Here is a 19,848-nt window from a genome sequence, read left to right as displayed (position 1 = left end):
AACTCATCAATCCCTTATCAGATGCTGCTTCCGTGCTACCGAAGGTTGCGACGATTCTCTATGTGCTTTCGTATCCGATCGTTTTCTCTATTTTTCACCATGCTACTACCGTATCCTTGGTGCTTGGCGGTCGTTTCGCTATGCTATTGATCCCATCATAACATCGAACGTCAACGAAATTCCCCAACCGCGCACACCCACGGAGCAGCCGACGGATTGGACTTTAGCCACAGGAACAAGATCGAATCGTATCCTTACTGATATTTAAGGTACTACTAGATATTAATTGCGTAGTTCTTAGTGGAATTGTAATTGTCACGCTACCCTCCCGAGTTGCTTAAGCAAATCTGGCCCTCCGGGCGACGGTCTTAATTCTCTGAGTAGATCTGACGAAGGTGTGCGCGAAAATTTTGACTATTCTCGAGTTTAGTGTAGGGCAGTGTACAGTACATTGTAGCAGTGTACATTGTGAGATTACCAAGTAAGACTTTTATACAAACCAAAACCGTTACTCGTATAGACTGCTGCTGTGTAAAAAAGAAGTTTTCATGGAGGTTAAGGAAAAATTCAAACCAAAACTAATATTAACTTACCGCGCTGCCGTGCGAGGAACTGCTGCGTGAAAACGTTTATATCAAGGATGTAACTATGTGAAGCGCACTGTAGGTAAAGCATTTTAGATAAAGCAGATTACGGAATGATCAGCGTGAAAACCAGCGAAGGACCGCCGAAGGGCTGACAGTAACCGCTCGAATGTATGTTGCGAGAAAGGAGCTACACCAAGCGAAGAAAGCGTGTCTGAAAAGAAGAATAGCGCAACGGAGCACTTGCTGGTTTGCAACCGTTTGTCGACAATTTAGACTTTACCGGTAGGGCAGGGCGTATAGCCCTGACTGCTAGGTGAATATAATCTACTAACGTTTCGCCCAGGTTTCGATGAATGTGCATCATATGCAAGAAACACTTTCACCTACCCAGGTCTTATCTTGTTTCAGAGACTAAGCAAACATACTATCAGGAAGATCGTACACTGATCGTTGGAAGAATGACTTTCCGAATGCTCTCATTTCGTAAGCCCGATCGCTTAAATTCTGTTCAGATGCACGATCAATTGTAAATAGGTAGGATATTAAGGGTTTGTGACAAAGCCGGTGCAGGGACGAACGTTGTGTTACAGTGTATATCTATAGGCTAAGAATATCCGGTGGCAGATATCGCACAGGAGGAGAGTGCAAAACTTCAAAAACCATTGGTGTAGGTATGTGCATCGTTCTTCTTTAACATATCCACAACCCAATAACTGCTTCAGGATGACGAATGGTGGCACTAATGAGCCACAGGAAAACCAGGTTCAACGTTGTAAGCAAAGTTTCAAATCTAAGTTAACATTAACATTCCCTCTTCAGTTCTAATGGCTACATTACAAGCCTACCCTGAGTTAAGTATATTGAACTGATTTCGTGTTTGTAATTTTTGGTAAACTGTCCTTACCGTAACTCATCCTTCACACGTTCATCCATGACCAATGTTTCCTTGTCTAAGCGCACAAAACGATCATCATCTAACCTCTCACGATTCACTAATGACATTCTTTTTCTTCCTCGCTGCACCCACCTCCGCATGTGTTCGCTTCGGTGCACTCCAACGACGATCTGTCCCCTCCCTGCCTGTGCCATGCTGCTTGCATTGCTTGGTTCTCACATTTCAGTGTTTCCCCCGCGGCAGAATTCGATGAAGTATAGCGATCGATCGAGTGGACTACTGCGATCGCACCATTCACTGATATTTTACTAACTTGCTGTGGAGCTAGCGGAAGGAATTGACGGGGTGGTCGAAATCGGAGCATAGTGGAAATGATAACAAACAGGAAGAAGATACTGGCACGATTCTCTGCCAATGGGTTGTACGCAACGGACATTGCCATGATGGCTTCCTGCAAATTGAAAATGCAATACTTCTATCGCAACGACACATACACGGACAGGCAACAAATACGAAACAACAGCAACACAATGCTGCCCAAGGTGGGAACACTAGAGGACTGCACTGGTTGTAAGGAGAGAATGGTGAAAAAATGAAAAAACAAAAAAACACGGTGTAATGAGCGAAAAAGACCCCACGTTGGGTAGTTGTGACTACAGCAAGCACGAGAAAGACAACAGCATACTAATAACCCAATAGAGCAAGCAAATGAAAAACAAATTTTATACAAAACCGGTGTTCAATCGACGCGTCGTGTTCTTCCACCCGATACTCGGCTCTCTCTCTGGTTGCCTAGTGCGAGAGGCGCCTGGTTTTTGCTAGATTACGCTAGACACTAGAGCTTTCGGTGTGATTCGCAGCGCAGCGCATTCACTGTTGGTTTGCTTTTATGAGCCACAATTTGCCAATATGGTTAGTGAAGGTAATTAGCCCCTAGGATGTGTTTTAGTTATGCCCCGCAGAGCCTTCAGTGGCTCGATCGATAAGACGAACGAGGGCAGGTTCGAAATTCCCTTAGCAAACCAAAACTGTAAATTCTGCCAATTTCTCCGAGCTCTCGTTAGTGTTGTACCGTTCATTCACTCTACATCTTAGCGCTAGAAATATACGAGTAAAACAGGTTCTACAAATGGGCATAAGGGGAAGCGAAACTTAATCATCGAAACAAGCATTAGTAATGGAATCTGAGTTTTGCTTTCGTGACGAACCACCTTCGATCGGTTCCGTATAAGTTCGGACTGTCCAAGACCGTTATTGATTCACGTTGCAAGCAGCTTTTTAAAATTACATGAAATTGCACGAATCAGTTGCCTGTGCCATTTCTGTTCGGTAATTGAGAACGGTAGGCTCAAGTTTCAGGGTCGTATAGAGATCTCGATACCATGTTTAGGTGCTCCATTTCTTCCACTTCACATGCCTACCGATTTTCGAATAACCATTTTCGCCTTTTCCCTTCGAATTGTTGCATGCTCTGTAGTGTTACGGAACAGGTCTGCCAATCTCAGAACTACCACTAAATGAAAAACACAAAACGAACTATTCGTCGATAGAAAAAGAAAACACAAAACACACAGGTGCATAGATACAAAATAGGGCCTGTTCGAAAACTGAACGTTAAATTAATGTGAAAATGAAGCAAAAGTGTCACAAAACTTACGGATCAACTATTTTGGGAGTTACAATAAGGAGCGATTCTAGTGATAGCCAGCAGCAGCCAAACGGAACGACACTGAACGATGTAGTGTGTGTGGAGCGAGTGTGTGTAAGACGAGATGAAGGTGCGTTATAGTAGGAAAGGATGCCTGTTATATACACCACACAGTGAACAAAGCGATCCCATTCTACAAACAGAGCATAAAAATGTCATAAACGGCAGTAGGCCGGAGCTTTTCCTCTTCTTTTGATATACTCTCTTCTTAGACAAAAGTCTCTTTGCAATCCAATTGCGTTTGTTGAATTCCCCTATCATAATAAACGGTTCAAACGAAAACTAAAGAAACGAATGGTAATTAAACGGCATTAAACGATCGTATTAAGGAAGAAAACACAAACCAAAATACGTGATATGTGGAGTGTGCAAAAAAAATAGCGAATAAAACATTGAGCAAATTTGCGGTGCGGCTGAAATGGAACAACAAAAACGAAAAATGTTTAACATTTTATAGACAAACTCGGTAGCATTTCGGCGACATTTGTGCACGTAACAAAACAGAAAAACCCCCACACGCATCCGGTGCGCTAGTGTTACGCGGTCTCGATCCATCATCTTCTCGATCCATACCTCATTGCAATTCAATAGGAAATCCATAGCAGAGCGAACATGAGAAAGAGAGAGAGAGAAAGAGCTGCTTAAAACGAATACTAGCAAAAATCAAATTCTTCCGCGATTAGTAAAAACAACTAGTAATAGTAACGAATCCAACACAAATTGATCATTCGATCGTGCGATCTAACGGCAATGAGTGTACTGAATCAGTTAAGCTGAACCAACTGACAGACGGAAGTTTATGTTCGCCAAATTAGCGTACCTCCAATGGTTTGGTTGAGAGATTTCCATTATTCCATTAACTTGCATTTCGCCCGATGTTTGCTTAGATCCTGAGTAAAGCTTGCATGTGTGATTGTGTCTGTTAGCCTACTTATTACTATTTTGCTGTTTCGAAAAATGTTACTTAAAACACATGTTAATAGAAAGCAACAATGAAGAGTCTGTACCGATACCAAGCACATTCCGCTATGTTCTAGGATGCGCTATGTTGGGATGCTGGGACACAGCCCTAAACAGTAGAATGGAAGCCAACTGCACATGGTGCAGTGACAGAGAATGTAAAACATTTGCAGACAATTTTTAATTGATTGAGGCATGGAAAAACAAACTGTTGAAATGTTAAGACACGAATGCAAACGTAGAACGAGAATGCAAAAAGAAGAAAAAAACATTTACGTGTCTTATATATTGAACCAATGGCATATATATACATATATATACACACACATATATACATTCAATTTGTTCTCTTATTCTCTGAAAACGAAACCCAGAAACAAAATCTGGGTAGACCGTAGCTTCGGCGGGGGACAGTCGAGCCGGAAAAGCCCATGCTGCCGGACGCGGAAAACTCGAGCTGACACGAGCACAGTTGGCTGCGTATGGTTGAACGGTTGCGTGTGTTTGTGGCTTGAGTGAACGGTATTTAAGTGTGTGTCTGCGAACGAGTGAGCGTCTGTTCTATTGTTTTTTTTCCTTCGCATATTGTAACGCAGGGTCGAACCGACCGCTAGGATTAAAACGAACGCATGGCAAGGATGTGGGGACAGCGGCCCGGACTTGGGTGTGACAGCGAACAGCGGAGCGATAACAAATCAAATTATTTTGTCAATTATCCATTATTGAGTGAACCAAATAGAGCACTAATTGAGAACAGACTAATAACCGGACAAGGGGGAAACTCTTTTGCCCCAATTCCAATAATTAAAAAATAAACACGTGCGTTATTAGAGATTAGTTTTTCTGCACTGTATTGTAAGAATTGTGCCCTTCACTGTAGTGGCTTTCTGTTCGTTAAGTGATGGGAACGACAATACAGAACAGCAAAGTGCCGAACTGTGGAGTCGACCAACATTGTATAGGAGAAGTTTGCGAAATAACGTGGCTAGCAGTATTGTATAGGCCAGTGGTGTACCAACAAACGGTGGTTTACGGTTAAAACTGATTTTGTATTTTGTTTAGAGAATTTTACACTCAAACAACTTAATTACGTACTGTAACTCGGTTAGTAACTGGCAGTCGAACGGAATCGTTGTTCGGTTCGTGTCTCTGAAACACTGTGTGGTGAATTTATTAGCAAAAAACAACAAAAAAAAGGAAAAGCAACATAGATCTTGAATAAACTTAATAAGGACTAGTTATTAGCTGTGATTTTTGGTTGTGTCAACCAGCGCTGGCGAGAAGAAACACTAAACCCCGAAACCGATGGAATATAATATGATGTAGCCAAGTTTAAGAGGACAGACCGAGCGTGAGAGAGACAGACAAGGACGCCGCGTACTCAAAGGCGTACCGTGGTGATTAGCATTGAATGTTTCGATCTTATAATCCTGCAAAATTATGCGCGTTGTTCCATAGCCGAGGTGTCAAGTAGCATCTTTTTTAATCGATTTAACCGATTAATTCGAATAGAGTCTAATGTATGGATTTCGCGACAGCGCGCCGACCGTTTCCGAGATGCTGGGCACGGCCGTATTTTACTACGAAATAGAACGACTAATAGCAGCAGGAGCAGCACGGTAGAAGGACTCGGTCATTTTCACGCAGAAAGGAAAACAATAGATTCAGAAGCCGGAGTGTTCGTGTGTGAATGTTCATCTGTGTGCGTGTGCGTGTGAGTGTGCGAAATAAAAATTGTAAAATTACTAGCAAAAAACAAAGTACGAAACAAAATCTATTTAACATAACACTTATAAACGACTTTCCCGTGAGCCACTTTTATGTACGAGGCTGGCCAGCACGCAAATGTTGACGCAAAATGGTCCCCTCAAACGCGTTCTCCCGTTGCGCCTGCTCCTGGCCGGCCAGCAGCGGCAATGTGTTTTGGCAATTGATTTGAAGTCCTGTAAAGCATTTATCATTCTTCAGTCACTCAAAGTGACGCTATTACTTCATTGCGGACGGATTTGTGAACACGGACCGGAAACGAAACGCAAAACACCGACGGGACAGTGACGGTATACTTCACGTGGACAAACAAGACCGAGAAAATTATTATAATAACAATGATGCAACAAATACGAGAACAACAAACACTCAGAAGGCAGTCGACAAGAGCGGCACTGCAAGGATGTTGCAAGGACTGAGACGACAGCAATGCAAAAAATAAACCAATAGAAGGAATACGCAACGTGTCTGTGTGTGTGCACGCGAGAACTGCACACGTGTACTGCGCGCGCGCGCGCGATCGTGCATTCCAGAAACCGACGTTTAGATACAGAATATTATTATACATATATACATATATTATATATATTTGAAATGGTACATTTTCCAAAGTTTAGATATGTTTGATCTATGTAAAACATTATTAAAGACAAAACGAATAAAACCAAAAGCCCAAGTAAATGACTCAAGCCCCGAAGGTGTTGTGTTTGTTGTTTAAATATTTTATTAAAATCTTTGAGTATTTTCCACGAAGCTTAATGTGTTAGACAAATCGTCTTTTACCCGCAGAATTGACTATAAAACGCGGCTATGGCACAAACACCGATGGTGGTGAATCTCGATTCGAGCGCTCCCGCTACAGTTCATGGTGATCGGTGTAGCCCCCGGGTTCCGCAGAATACAGTACGCTGATCACATCTGGTGGCGATTGAGTTTCCTGTGAGTTACACAATAAAATAAGTACCATGCCCTGTAACATATTTAAGTTAAAAACCAGCCTCTCTACCTCATTAAAAAGCGCATCCAGTTCTTTACTATCCTCTTCGTCAGCATTCGCATCAGACAGGGGATTGTCGTTTGTTTCTGTCGAGTACGTGCCATGGTCTGGGTCATCTTCATCCTCAGCCTGATCCGAACCCTGGTCATCTAGACGATCGAACTCGTGCTTCATAAAGCTCGCCAATTTTTCCTCATACACCATACGATCATGATACTCGATCGCTTCCTAAAAGAGGTGATTTGAAGCTGTAATTTTACATGTCCCATTGTCACGTGAATGCCCCATTCACCGCTTACACGACGCGGTTTGAAGAACTTTGCCGTCACCGACCCTTTCGCTTCGACTTCGATTGTTTTCAGTGCCTCCGGCATGTCCAGATCGTCCACATGGAACAACAGGTAGCTCATACCGGCCCGGTATGATTCCTCGAGCTTGCCCACTAATCAGGAAGCAAACGGAACCAAAAATAATCAAGCTTTCCCAGCGATCACTAACTTACGCACCTTGATAGTAGGCATTCTGCAGATAGCGGTAGTGCCGAGCAAACAGATTTTCGTAGTATTTGCCGCGCACCATACCCATGTTGGTGGTACAGTTGCGCTTACAGTACAGCATGTTGGCAAAGTGGTCTAGGTGAATGGTTCAATTTAAGTTAGAACGGATACTAGAAGCACCACCATCCGGCATTACTTACTTCCGATCGCCGTTATGAAATCGGGCAGAAACCCGTGATCAAACTCGCCCTCGCAGAAAGCCCGACACTGGTTCTCGTCGAAGATGAACTGCATGATCGAGTGTTCTAGCTTCTCGACGGCCTGCTCCCAGTGGCGATCCTGCTCGTCCACGATGCCACCGATAAGTAGCGGAACAAATTTCTGCAACGAGACAAAACGTTACACTTTCTGCGAAACGATCGCGATCTGTACCTACCCTTTCCTCCATATCACGGACGCCTTCCCGATCGATGCCGGGCTTCTCGATCGCTTCTTCGAAGCTTTTCCGCATCACGCTGTGGTCGGGATGACGCACGATGTACGTGTAAGCAGCAGACGCGGCCAGTGTGATGCGGTTTGTCTTTTCGATAGGAAAGAAATGCATTTTTTTAAAAGGATAAAAGCAAAAGTCAGCTGTTTTTCATGCAACGTTCCCTACCCGCAAGTAGCACGAATGCAGATACGGATAAGCCTTCAGCTCCTGGAAGATGTCCATGTAGTGGCCATCGAAGTCCTCGCTGAACGGCAGGTACCGGTGAATGGCATAGCGGCGCGCACACTGGGACAGGCACAGCGTCCGGCGCAGGATAAGCTCGTAGTGCTGCAGGTTTTCCACGTTACTGCCATGCAGAAAGTCGCCGCGGTGCTTCACGTCGCGCGCCGCGTATTCGCATTCGATGCGGCAATTGGCCACCGACTCGTAGTACGTCCGGTACCCGTCGAGTGCACGCTCGAGCCAGTAAACGCAGTCTTCCCACTCGTTAATAAGATACGCCTGGACCCCGGACTCGTATTGGTCGATGAAACTGCTGCCGTCTTCCGGTTTCTCGACAGTGTCTGGCCCACTTCCTTCCGTTTCGGAGCGATCCGACTCAACGGTCGCATCCGAATCGCTTCCAGATGTCGTCACCGTCGCGACGCAGCAGCAGCAGCACCACAGCACGAGCAGCACCACAATACACCAACGGAACACCATCTCGATTCCCTTTCCCTGCACCCGATCGTCCACGTCAAACGTGTGCACTGCGAACGGCCCGATCTCGGTGGAATGGGAGTGTTTTTTCAGCCCGACTACACTTTTACAACATTCGCATAATATCGGCGCGCGGTGATGATGGTTTGCTAGTTCCTGCACACCACACACTACGGCACATCGTAATGTTTCGCCTCGTCTTTCGTTTCGTCTTTTATTGCACGCCGTGTGGTGCCACGAATAAAATAATGCTTGACGCAGCAAACGACTGTACACCGCGGATTCTGGAGAGAGTCGCACACCATCGCGATCGCGATCGGGCAGCATATAGCGTGCGCTCTCACACACACCCATGCGCACACATCCATCCACTCCACGTGCGCGTTGCGCGTTGGGCCGGCTTGCAGCCGCGATCGTCTCGTCGGCGACGGCCGTGGCGAAGAAACCTTCGATAAGAAACCATCCTCTCAACCATCGTCAACCGGTCCACGCCGGCCAAGACGACCATTTCAAAATTGGCACCGTACACAAAAGGGAACTGATTTCAAAGAAATTGGTTTTGTTGTGCTGTTTTATGACAAGGATTTATAGCTAACCGAGCATCTCTGGCTCCGGGACGGCCTGTATTGTTTGCGGCGTCGTCTAAATACAATCGGTTCGATTATAGCTCTTTGGTGTGACTCATCCCAACACCGGCCCCTGTTAAATTTTTATTTTCGCAGGAATTTTTTGAATACACATTCCAAGAGGTTTGATTAAACATTTGGTTTCATAACAGGTTTTTAGTAACTCGCATGGAGCAGTGTCGTTTATTAAACACGAGACCTGCAATCCTGAAGTTATTGCACCATTTTTTATATGTACAATAAACTCATTTTATACGATCGAAAAACGAAGGAATCGAAAAAAAACCATTACATTAACTACTGGTGAATGATGCAAGTTGTCTGGCCCGCTGACTCCTATCGGGTGTCTCGCCTCGTCGGTATATTGTTCTAAAAAAGGACATCCACCCATCGTAAATCGCATCAGGTAATTGCAGTGAAACTCCTCCATTTACGAACTGCAGTATTAAGTAATAAACCGCTCAATCTTCGGCTGGCGAAGTGCGACTTAACTCATCGCGCCGTTTATTGCAGGGTTTTCGTACTGAAGCTATGTGCGGCCAGCGTTTGTGCAGCTGCAGCTTCCAGCGAACCATCCCCACGGGATGGGGTTTTACTTCCGAACAGCGGGGCCATCAAAGTGCACACGGACATCTCGCACGTGTGCGGACACGGCACGGCGCACTAGCGCCGCGCCGTGTCCGGACGCAACATTTCCCGCACCAACACACTGCAACGTTTCAGCTGATTTTCAACGCTCGCGGTGCTCTCTGTGTGTACGGAAAACCGAACTGCCCGCCCCATGTTATCCTATGCTGCTGCCTCCCGCGGCCGCCTCCTCTACCACCACGCCCGCCGCCACCGACGACGACGGCGCGCGGTGTGTAGGAATGTTTGTGATAGTACGAAAGAAAACAGATCGCGTTTATAGTGCCGAGCCCGGTCGACGGCCGGACTCGGCCGGCTCCCTTTTCGTAGAAATTAATCACAGAAAAGCGCAGCAAATTGAGTGTAGCATACGTTAGAATATTGCTGCACAAGATGTTTTCTTCGCCCTCCTAACAAACCCGTTGCGAGTGCGACCGAAAAGCGAACGTTCTGTACAATTTTTTATGGGCTCGCTTTTCAAGACGACTTCGAGTGCAAGTTGTGCGAGTGGTGGTCCACGAGCGCGCGCGTGTGTGTGCGTATCGATGGTCCGCGACCGTCGGCACCATCGGAGGTCCGTCCGTGATATCGCCACTCGCAGTTTCAGTTTGACCATCCAGAGTGCAGTGAGTGTGAACGTGTGCGCCCGCCGAAGGACAAGTGCGTCTTGGATCGCCGTAAGAGAGTGATTATATTTTCCTTTTTTCTGGCCAATTTTTCTTCCACGACATCATCTAGCACTCCTTGTGCTTTGTAGTTTCCGTTTGTTCCGGAGATCAGCTCCATCGGCGGCCCGAAAGAGGGGGGCCGACGAAAACCATTGTTAGTTGACGTCACGTTACACACGGGAATCGGAGAATGTTGTATTTTCTCCCTAAATAAGGGTGCCCGTGTTTTGTGTGTGGCATTAGAAATTGCACTTGTCCCCAAAGTTACGGCACGGCAAGTGCAATGTGCAGTTTTACCTTTCTTTTCCTTTTTTTTTCTTTCGTTCGTTTGAAGCCGCAATTCGGCCGCGGTTGGGAGCGATAAGAGCAGCTCCGAATGGGCAGGAGCTTTGAGCATTTTTTTTTCTAGTTTCAGCAATCCTTCAACGGTTCCGTAATGTTTCGTGCTCCGAATCTTCGATTTCGTTCGGCGTGTGCACCGAAAATTGCACAATGTTACAGAAAAAGGGAAGCAGCCCCCTCCCTCCCCACCATTTTGGACGCTGGGCGAGGGGGGTTTGGGGACCCTTTTCTTCATCATTGAACTTGGGAGCAATTTTTCACCCGCAATCACAGGACAAATCGTGAATGTCGATAGCTCCCACCACACGACGACCACACAACCAACAACGCGATCACCGTCCGTCGTGTTCGTCGTGTGGCCGCGCGTCTCTAGCGTCCACGGTCACCTACACCACCACACGGTTTAGTGCCTTCCGCGCGCGCACATAGCCCCACCACCCTCTCCGCCACCCGACGGGTGCGCTCGCATATCGTGTATATGTGTAATCATTCCGAACCACCGAAAACAAAATAGTCACGAACATACATTCGCGCGATACCCACCATAATGGTGGTTTGTTTGTGCGATCATGATGGGGATTCGGGCGACAGAATTCAAGTGGCAAACCAAGCCAGGCAAGCAAGTTTTGCTTTGGGCCCCGGCCCCCAGCCTTACGATCATCACCGCTCTGTGCGCTTGTGGGGATTAAAATGCCACAGAAGACAATTGTTCGAACCGAGTTCGAACTCCGGAGTAGAATCAACAATTTGCCAAATTACGACACATCATGGGCTGCTGAGGTTGTAGGGTGTAGTGAAAGAGAGAAAGGGGTGCACTACGAAAATGCATCCGAAAACTCGTACCGCACTGCCCCGCGCCATATGCAATGTTGGCTTTCTTCTACTTCTCTCGCCGAATCATCATCGTGCTCCGACCACACACACGACACTTTTTGCGAGCGGTGCGTGGTGATGTTGTTGCTCTCACCCTTTCACTCTCACTTGCAGCCGTCTCGCTCTCACGCCACACAGCTGTGCGATAGCACACACTCATGCGCGAGCTCTCTCTCTCTCTCTCCGTCCGCCTGTCTCTCGCAGGTTCGAAATGTAGCGCGACCTTGAATGTTATTGTTGTTGGTCGAAAAAATGGTGTATTAAAGTGGAAGTATAGCACACGGTGACGTAGGCGAAAGTGTTCCCAAAATCATGTGGCAACCGTTCTGCGTGCTGCACTCGATCTGGGAGAGTGATTTTCTGTCACCATTTTGCATTCGAACACACGCGATGATGGTTCGTTTGTTGAACAGCCCATGAACTCGGCGTGAGCATGCTCGCTTCCTTGTATTTTCCCGTACACGGTACGCGTGTCCATTTCGGTCCCAATCGGGCGGGGGGTTGTGACACTGACAGAAGCTAGTAACTCACACACCTAACGCGGCCGTGCGTAGCATAAGCGGTTGGGTGTTCTGTCGTGCCGTTCGTAGTAGTAGGTGGTAGTAGACCAAGCGCCTTGCGCGTTCACAAACACGCACCACAATTGTGGGGTCCACTACGTGGATGCAAAAATTGAGTCTCGTGCGCCTCCTGACGTTCCTCCGTATGGGTGTGCAGCATAAAGGGTGAAACGCAAAGTGTCTACGTTTTCTTAGTATATCTTTTAAATATAACAATATCGAAACATTGTGAACGGTACGTTCCGTCTGACTCATATATTTTTCCTCCACATAATTTTCTAGTAAAAGTGCAATCAAAATTGTGTTAATTGGTTGAAAAAAAAGCCAAAATGCTCACGGCGAATCACGGGTTTACGGCCGGTGGAGAGTCAGAGCCAGATTATACATCAAATAACAACAATAACAACAACAACAACAGCTGGCACTACACCGATGCAAACTGCCACAGCAACTGCAGTGGCTACGAACCAAAAGATGTCCCGAGGCAGATCAGCTCAACGGCAGCCAACTGCAAGACTGAGGACCCGAAACATACACCCAAAGAAACGCCGCTAGTCAACACCGCAAATGTGTCGATCGCAGTCCACCAAGGAACGAATGTGCTGAACGACAACAGCCGCCGTTCCTATCCTGCTCGTCCAATGAATGCGTTTCTCATCTTCTGTAAAAGACACCGACGGACGGTTAGTCAACACTATCCCCTCAAAGAGAATCGGTACGTACGAGATTCTCGATGTTTTTTGTTTAGAAACATGTATTATTATCCATTGTAACTCGCACAGGTTCATCACCAAAATTCTTGGGGAATGGTGGAAGCAGCTGCAGAAGGACCAAAAAGAGCCCTTCGAAAAGCTGGCCCAGGAGGTAAAGGAATGCCCGGCGAGCCCGGTAACCCATCACTTCTTTTTAATCAATTTAACATTATTTTGTAGCACAAAGATCACCTGGTCCTTAACGGATTTCGCTGGAGCAAGCAAGCTACAGCAGAGCCAGAGACTAACAGCGATCATACAACTGCCCAGCAAGTACAAAGCACCAATGACATAGTACCTGACGAGACAGACGATCCACATTCGGACGAAAACGTGGAGGCAGCCCATTGCCTAATTCAACTGGCGAGCGGTCAATCGGCGATAACCGAATTCAGGTTAGCCGATGAATCACAGATGGGGGGTCTTAGTGCGCTACTACCGAACACTAACTCAATCCAAAGGGCAGGTGAGAGCCGTGAGAACTCGTTTGTAGACGAGTGGGCAGGTAACGAGGTGTTCTTTTTTGTTAAGCAGATCCCGTGCTACCAATCGATTCGTGTGTCGATCATTCAGCCGGAAACGCACAGGAAATGACGATGAAGGACGATGGTAGACTGGGGCAGATGAACCTGTTAAGCGATATGGAAACTTACCGTAATATGCGTCAGCATTTTTTTACTCAATCCGGACAGACACGGCCTGGTCATACAACTCACGCAAGCGTTAACCAGTTCGCCCAGGCTGAAGCATTCACCGAGGCACATTCTCCAGGACTAGCTTTCGGGCGTGCACCACGAAAACTCAAAGCGAAGCGATACGAGGCATATATGAAAACGCAGCAGTCGGCATCACCCGTACGCAAACCGGCTATTAAAAGTAGAGCTTCATCCACAGCCACCACACAGGCCGCGTCGACGATGGTGAACAACGCAATGGTAAACACGGTCGCTAGTGGTAACGATGGCGCCGAGCTAACTCGCCGCAGTCCACCGTCCATCCGCCCATCGCACAGTCCAGTCGCATTGTTGGACTTGGATAAACGCATAAACGATCTGCCTTGTATGAATTTCACCGAGTACCTTGACAAGAAAAAGGATCAAAAGAAGCGCAAAAAGCCCTACGGTAAGTCAGAAAAATGTTGTGGCTACACATTTTGGCACACCAGTTAACCGCTTTCGCACTGGTTTTCGATAGCTTTTTCACCGAACCGGTCCAAGAACACCACAAAGGCCTCGTTTCTTCCAAGTACAAACGCCATCACACCGACGTTGCTTCCGGTTGAGATGAACGCGATTCCGAGTCATCCGCCAGCCAGCGTTGCACCGCCTGCTCCCCCGAGTTCGTTCGGTAACCCGGTGGTACCTGAAAAGATTGTCGGCAGCCGTAAGCGGAAAGTATCGAAAGAGCACATCGTCCGGCTTCATGACCCATAGTATTGTGCAGAAAGTTCCCAGCCATCGTATGTCTTATCTTGGCGAACATTTTACGCACAACGGGCACTACTTCGCAGAAAGTTGTACGAGAGGGAGATAAAGTATATCTAGTGTTATATTTATTTTTAATATCCCAAGTTCGATATTCGTTTGATTACAACACCACAGCATTATACGTTTTACGTCGTAAGAGTTAGCGATAACTATCTAGGATACGAGTTTTTAAATCATCTTAAAATAGGACAACCCTTCGTTTCCTAGGTACTGGCGCTCTGTGTAGACAGCATAGGCGCAGCCGTTAAGACTTTTGGTTTACTTCCGTCTATTCCACTATTATTAATCATAGTTTTACCATACTAAATGGACGCTTTGTCGCGACAAATTGTCGCTCGTTAATGTAGTTTGAAAGCAATTGCGAAAAGGATTAGGAAAACACCACTTGAACGATATCCTCGCTTGTTCGCGATTTATGTTCTCTTATAGAATTAATGTTTTTTTTCTTATTTAGTTTTTTATGTCGTTTTACTACTGCGCACTGGACGCGCCAAATGACGGAAGGGCTTCTAGCCCGTCATAACCAGTCACACTAAAGATAACAAGCTCGAAAAGTTCATCTTTCGATTTGTTAGATTCAGTTTCAGTGCTAGTACGTTTTGATTCAGGGATTATCGATGCAACCGACTGATGCCATGCGTAGATTCGAATTACTTCCGAGTGCCGTAAAAGAGTGTAAATCGACAAGTTTTAAATGTTTCTCATTTTTATTTTTACGATACCTATATTTCATCACACACCTTGTTCGTTAGTCTTTGTAATGTTTTCAGTAACGTCCTCGTTTTGTATTTAATATAATTTATTCGGACGATGCTACACAGCACCAGCACTAGTTTCGAACAGGTAGAATGGTTAGTACCGATTACAAAAAACAGCTTAGTTCTGATGAAGTTCTGTAGGCAAGTTGTTGTGAATTGTGGTTTAGAGTTGAACCCTTGGCACTGTATCTTGTGCCAAGAATTGCTGCTGTGGTCCGTGTGCTGTGCTTAGTTTTGTTAAGAAAGCCCCGAAAAGGATGGTAGCTGTGAAGCTGTAGATTTTTCGTTTTCCTAAAAACTGCACGCCTGTATATTTCACGTGTCCTAGCTAAAATTCTCTTATTTGTCAGAATGAAATTCGGTTGATTATAAAAAAAAGTGATGTTCCGACCCCTTTGTTACCGTTACCTTTAATATGGGCTGTGCTGCTTTACTCCGTTGCAAAACGATTGAGTGCGAAGCAGCGAACGTGATACGAGTTGTTGCCGAACAACGAAGGGAGTTTGATTTGGTTTTGTGTAATTCACTTGGGAGAAGTGGGAGCTAAACTGTGTTAAGACATCCGGCCTGTGAGGCCCACGATACAAGAGGTAAACGCACATGTAAATGTGTGAATAGTGCCTCCGAAAAGAAACGGAGGTGGTAATTGAACGGTAAAACAGCTAGTTAGAAGTGCGGCCTTAACCGATTGGAGAAACAGAAATTTATACGGAAAAACAATTAAATAAAAGAGGACCAACTGACCAAAATCAATTCATTACAATCACACATCCACTTTGCGAGACAAAACATACATAAAAATGCCTCCTGCGTAAAGAAGAGGCCTTTTTCATTCCTTTCGTTAAGATGCGCAACAAATGCGAACGACTTTTTGAAATAAAATAATATTTTTACTACCACACGCTGTGGATTTTTTTATTTGTTGTACTTAGTTAATCTTACATGGTATATAGAATTTTCAAGGAAAAATGCAAGGAAAGTATTTCTCTTCAGGGTCGTCCCTTCGATTGGCCCATTAACAGAGTAGCCAATTGCAATGGATAACGAAGCAAGCTGTGCCAGTGTAGCTCATTTTCTACATACCATTTGTTGAGGAGGCGCTCTGTGCTCTCTTCAGTGCTTTTCGCTTGGCCATTTTGAAGTGTTTTATTTTACCATTTGCTTGCAATCCAAATCCTATCTGCCGCAGCACCATGGACGATGAGCTGATGCCTAGTGGAACGGCCGGAACCGTGCCGATGGCATCACCGAAATCGTCCGAATCGCTGCCCAAGCGGTGCATCAGCTTCATGTCGATGGTGGCGCTGTGCGAGATGCGGCTCAGCGAAACGCTGTGCGACGCGTCGATCGTGTATCCGAACGAGGGGCACGAGTTTCCGGTCCATCGGGTCATCATGAGTTCCTGCAGTGACTACTTTCGGTAGGTTCAATGTGGTGTGTTCTCTAGTGTTGTCCGGCGTACCGCAACGTGCCTTCGTGTTGTTATCAGTACCCTTTTCACGACGTCCCTGCCGAGTGACAAACAGACAGTCACCGTCTCCAGTGTCGAGCCGTTGGTAATGGCCGAAGTCATCCGGTACGTGTACTGCCGCGAGTGTAACCTTACCGAGCGCAGCGTGTACGATGTGTTTGCTGCGGCCGACTTTCTGCTCATCCGAAGCCTCACCGAGTACTGTGGTCGATTCCTGGTGGACCACCTGCGGCTGGACAATTGCGTGGCCATCATGCAGTTCGGAAAGTAAGTCCACACGATGTGTGCCACTTGTAGCCAAATTTCTTTCGCTGTCCCCCCTCGCAGGCAACGGTCCTCACGCCAGCTGTACGATGCGGCCAGGATGTACGTTCTGAAGCAGTTTCCGGTGCTGATTGGAAGCAACGCCGACACGCTGCTGCAGCTTTCCGGGGAAGATCTCTGCACGGTGCTGGCCAGTGACCAATTGAACGTGAGCGACGAAGCCATCGTCTGGGAGTTTGCCGTCCGGTGGATCGATCAGGATCCGGGTGTCCGAGCGCGCCACCTGGTGCCATTGATGAAAACCGTGCGCCTGGGACTACTCAGCACGGAGGTTGGTGGCCCACATTCACTGTCCGCTTTTGCCTGTTTTGACCGGTTTTTCGCTTTGTTGCAGTACTTTTCGGAGAAGGTGAAACAAAACCCGTACGTGGTGGCCACCGAGGAAGCCAAACCACTCATCATCGATGCGTTGACGTATCTGTACGATCTCGAAATGATTAGCACCAAAGCGATTAGGGAGGCAAGTTTTGGCGGGCTCAGGTTGGGAACCACCACCGTCTTTGCTACTTTCTTTTCGGTCGTGTTGCAGATGAAAACACCGGCCATCGGGTTGCCACGGTTGCCGCACGAAGTGATCTTTACCGTGGGCGGATGGAGCGAAGGGATGCCACAGGCGATAATCGAAACGTACGATACGCGATCGGATCGGTGGACCCGCATTCCGACCGAGGATCCGGCCGGACCGCGGGCGTACTACGGAGCGGCTTACATCGGTACGCAGCTCTACCTTGTCGGGGGGTTCGATGGTGTGGAGCACTTCCACACCTGCCGCCGGTTCGATATGGTCGAGAAAGTTTGGCACGAGGTAGCGTCGCGAGGTGTTGCGTCGTTTTCTCAATCCATATTGATGCCTTTTCCACCGACCGACAGATTGCTCCGATGCACTTCCGCCGGTGCTACGTGAGCGTTGTGGCACTCGATGGCCTGCTGTACGCGATGGGCGGTTACGATGGCAGCAACCGCCACAACACGGTCGAACGGTACAATCCACGCACCAACCAGTGGACGCTGATCGCACCGATGGCGGCGATACGCTCGGACGCGGACGCTTGTGTCTTGGGTGGTCACATCTACATCACCGGTGGCTTCAATGGGTCGGAGTGTCTTAACACGGCGGAATCGTACGACCCGGCCGCGAACCTTTGGTCCCCGCTGCCGCCGATGCATTCGCGCCGATCGGGAGTCTCCTGTATGGCCCTGGACGGAGTCGTCTACGCGGTTGGCGGATTCAATGGCCTGGTGCGGCTGGTAACCTGCGAGCGCTACGAACCGGCCACACGCGCCTGGGTAGTCTGCGCGAACATGTGCTATCCGCGGAGCAACTTTGGCCTGGAGACAATCGATGGGCGGCTGTGCGCCATCGGTGGCTACGATGGGGCCGGTGGGGTCGCGTACGTCGAGTGCTACGAGCCGGAAACGGATGAGTGGTGCGAAGCGACCAACCTGAGCATGTTGCGGTCCGCGTTCCGAGCCGTCACCGTGGCCGACCTGCCAAACGTAGCCGACTATCTGCACGCGGACAAGGAAAATTTGTTCAACGAACTGTACCACAACCGACAGCTGTCCGAGGTGATGGAATCCGATTCGACGAGCTCTATCGAGGACATTGACTGACCCTGGGCCTGGACCCCGGGTAAATGCAGAATGGTTGGAAAAATGCCTGTTTTTTAAATTCAAATATAAACGTACACCGAATTCATTTATGCACCAGGCTGGGCAGATTGTGTACTTTGGGAAAGCATTATTCAACACCAGAGAGCTGGCAACAAAAGCAAGCGTGAGGGCGCTCGAGGAGGACAGAGAAACTGGTGGACCAAGTAAAAAAATACCGGCCACCATCTCGGGGCGCCATTCATAAACAAAATTGATGGTTGCAGTTCGCGCCATCGGAAACGGAACGTGTCGCAACGGCCACCAGTCGGGCACGGGACGTCGCAGGTAGCCGCAACGGTGGTTCCATCGTTATCTTTTTGTTTAATATTTATAACCCACCGTCACGCCGCCCCGACCACGTTTCTCTTTGGTGACGAAACCGTTGCGCTTTTTGGTGGAAATTTATTGAGAGCGTGAGTTGCAGTTTTTCTTACGAATCGCGAAACCCAGCTTCATCGGCCGCAAGAGCTGATCAAACAACGGGCCGGAGATCGCAATACCAAAGTTTGCCCAAGGGATCAACGTACAACGTAACTTGGCGTTCGTCGATTGCACCGTGTTCTAAGATCCGTTCAGAATCCCTCGGACGCGGATGTTTACGATCGGCTCGGGAGGAATTAATGAGATGGAATTAGTTGACTCAACATTCAACATATAAATCGAGCCGCCGGGCGCCGGTCGCCGGGACCCGAGTGAACTCGTTGCAGTGCAGCTAATTGATTCATCTCTAACGTGCAGCGGCAGAAAACTCTGCTTGGTTGGCGATCGTAATTGTAAAGTTAGAGGTTAGCGTTGGGCAGAGATCACGCGCGTCAGAAAGGTAAACGTGTCGGGGTATTTCCTATTCGCTGCCATTACACGCTGTTCTTGACTCGCAATAGGTGAATTTTAAATTACTTCCTCCGTGGTTCCGCGTGTGGTGCATTCGCCGATGCGGTGCGCTTTATTTATGGCAGTACTCACTGGAGGCGTACGGTTTAACACGCAAAATTCGCTCACTGCTGTCGACGTGTCGATGATTTGCCACTATTTTGAAACACGAAACAAGGTAAGAAATGGCTCGGTTGTGACGGAACTATCTTCACTTTGAGTATCTTCACGACG

At 47.4% G+C, this 19,848-nt stretch overlaps 3 protein-coding genes across 3 annotated transcripts; 2 read left to right on the top strand and 1 right to left on the bottom strand.

The window, feature by feature from the left end:
• Positions 1–6,705: 6,705 nt before the first annotated feature.
• LOC128269772 (cartilage-associated protein-like) lies at positions 6,706–8,606 on the bottom strand. Its single transcript, XM_053007175.1, has 7 exons — positions 8,070–8,606; positions 7,848–7,991; positions 7,612–7,792; positions 7,421–7,546; positions 7,214–7,356; positions 6,924–7,142; positions 6,706–6,854 (listed from the first exon to the last, which is right to left on the bottom strand). The coding sequence occupies exons 1-7, from the start codon at positions 8,604–8,606 to the stop codon at positions 6,774–6,776; spliced, it is 1,431 nt and encodes a 476-aa protein (XP_052863135.1). The 3' UTR covers positions 6,706–6,773.
• Positions 8,607–12,628: 4,022 nt separating this feature from the next.
• On the top strand, positions 12,629–14,484 carry LOC128269771 (uncharacterized). Its single transcript, XM_053007174.1, has 5 exons — positions 12,629–13,014; positions 13,082–13,163; positions 13,232–13,556; positions 13,625–14,173; positions 14,246–14,484. The coding sequence occupies exons 1-5, from the start codon at positions 12,629–12,631 to the stop codon at positions 14,482–14,484; spliced, it is 1,581 nt and encodes a 526-aa protein (XP_052863134.1).
• Positions 14,485–16,489: 2,005 nt separating this feature from the next.
• LOC128269770 (kelch-like protein 10) lies at positions 16,490–18,705 on the top strand. Its single transcript, XM_053007173.1, has 6 exons — positions 16,490–16,716; positions 16,786–17,034; positions 17,095–17,362; positions 17,426–17,551; positions 17,621–17,896; positions 17,962–18,705. The coding sequence occupies exons 1-6, from the start codon at positions 16,490–16,492 to the stop codon at positions 18,703–18,705; spliced, it is 1,890 nt and encodes a 629-aa protein (XP_052863133.1).
• The last annotated feature ends 1,143 nt before the right edge of the window (positions 18,706–19,848 follow it).

Source organism: Anopheles cruzii, chromosome 3 (genome assembly GCF_943734635.1).
Source record: "Anopheles cruzii chromosome 3, idAnoCruzAS_RS32_06, whole genome shotgun sequence".
NCBI classification, from domain to species: Eukaryota; Metazoa; Arthropoda; class Insecta; order Diptera; family Culicidae; genus Anopheles; species Anopheles cruzii.
Note: the sequence above shows the minus strand (reverse complement) of the source record. Positions and strands in the feature narration are given on the sequence as shown.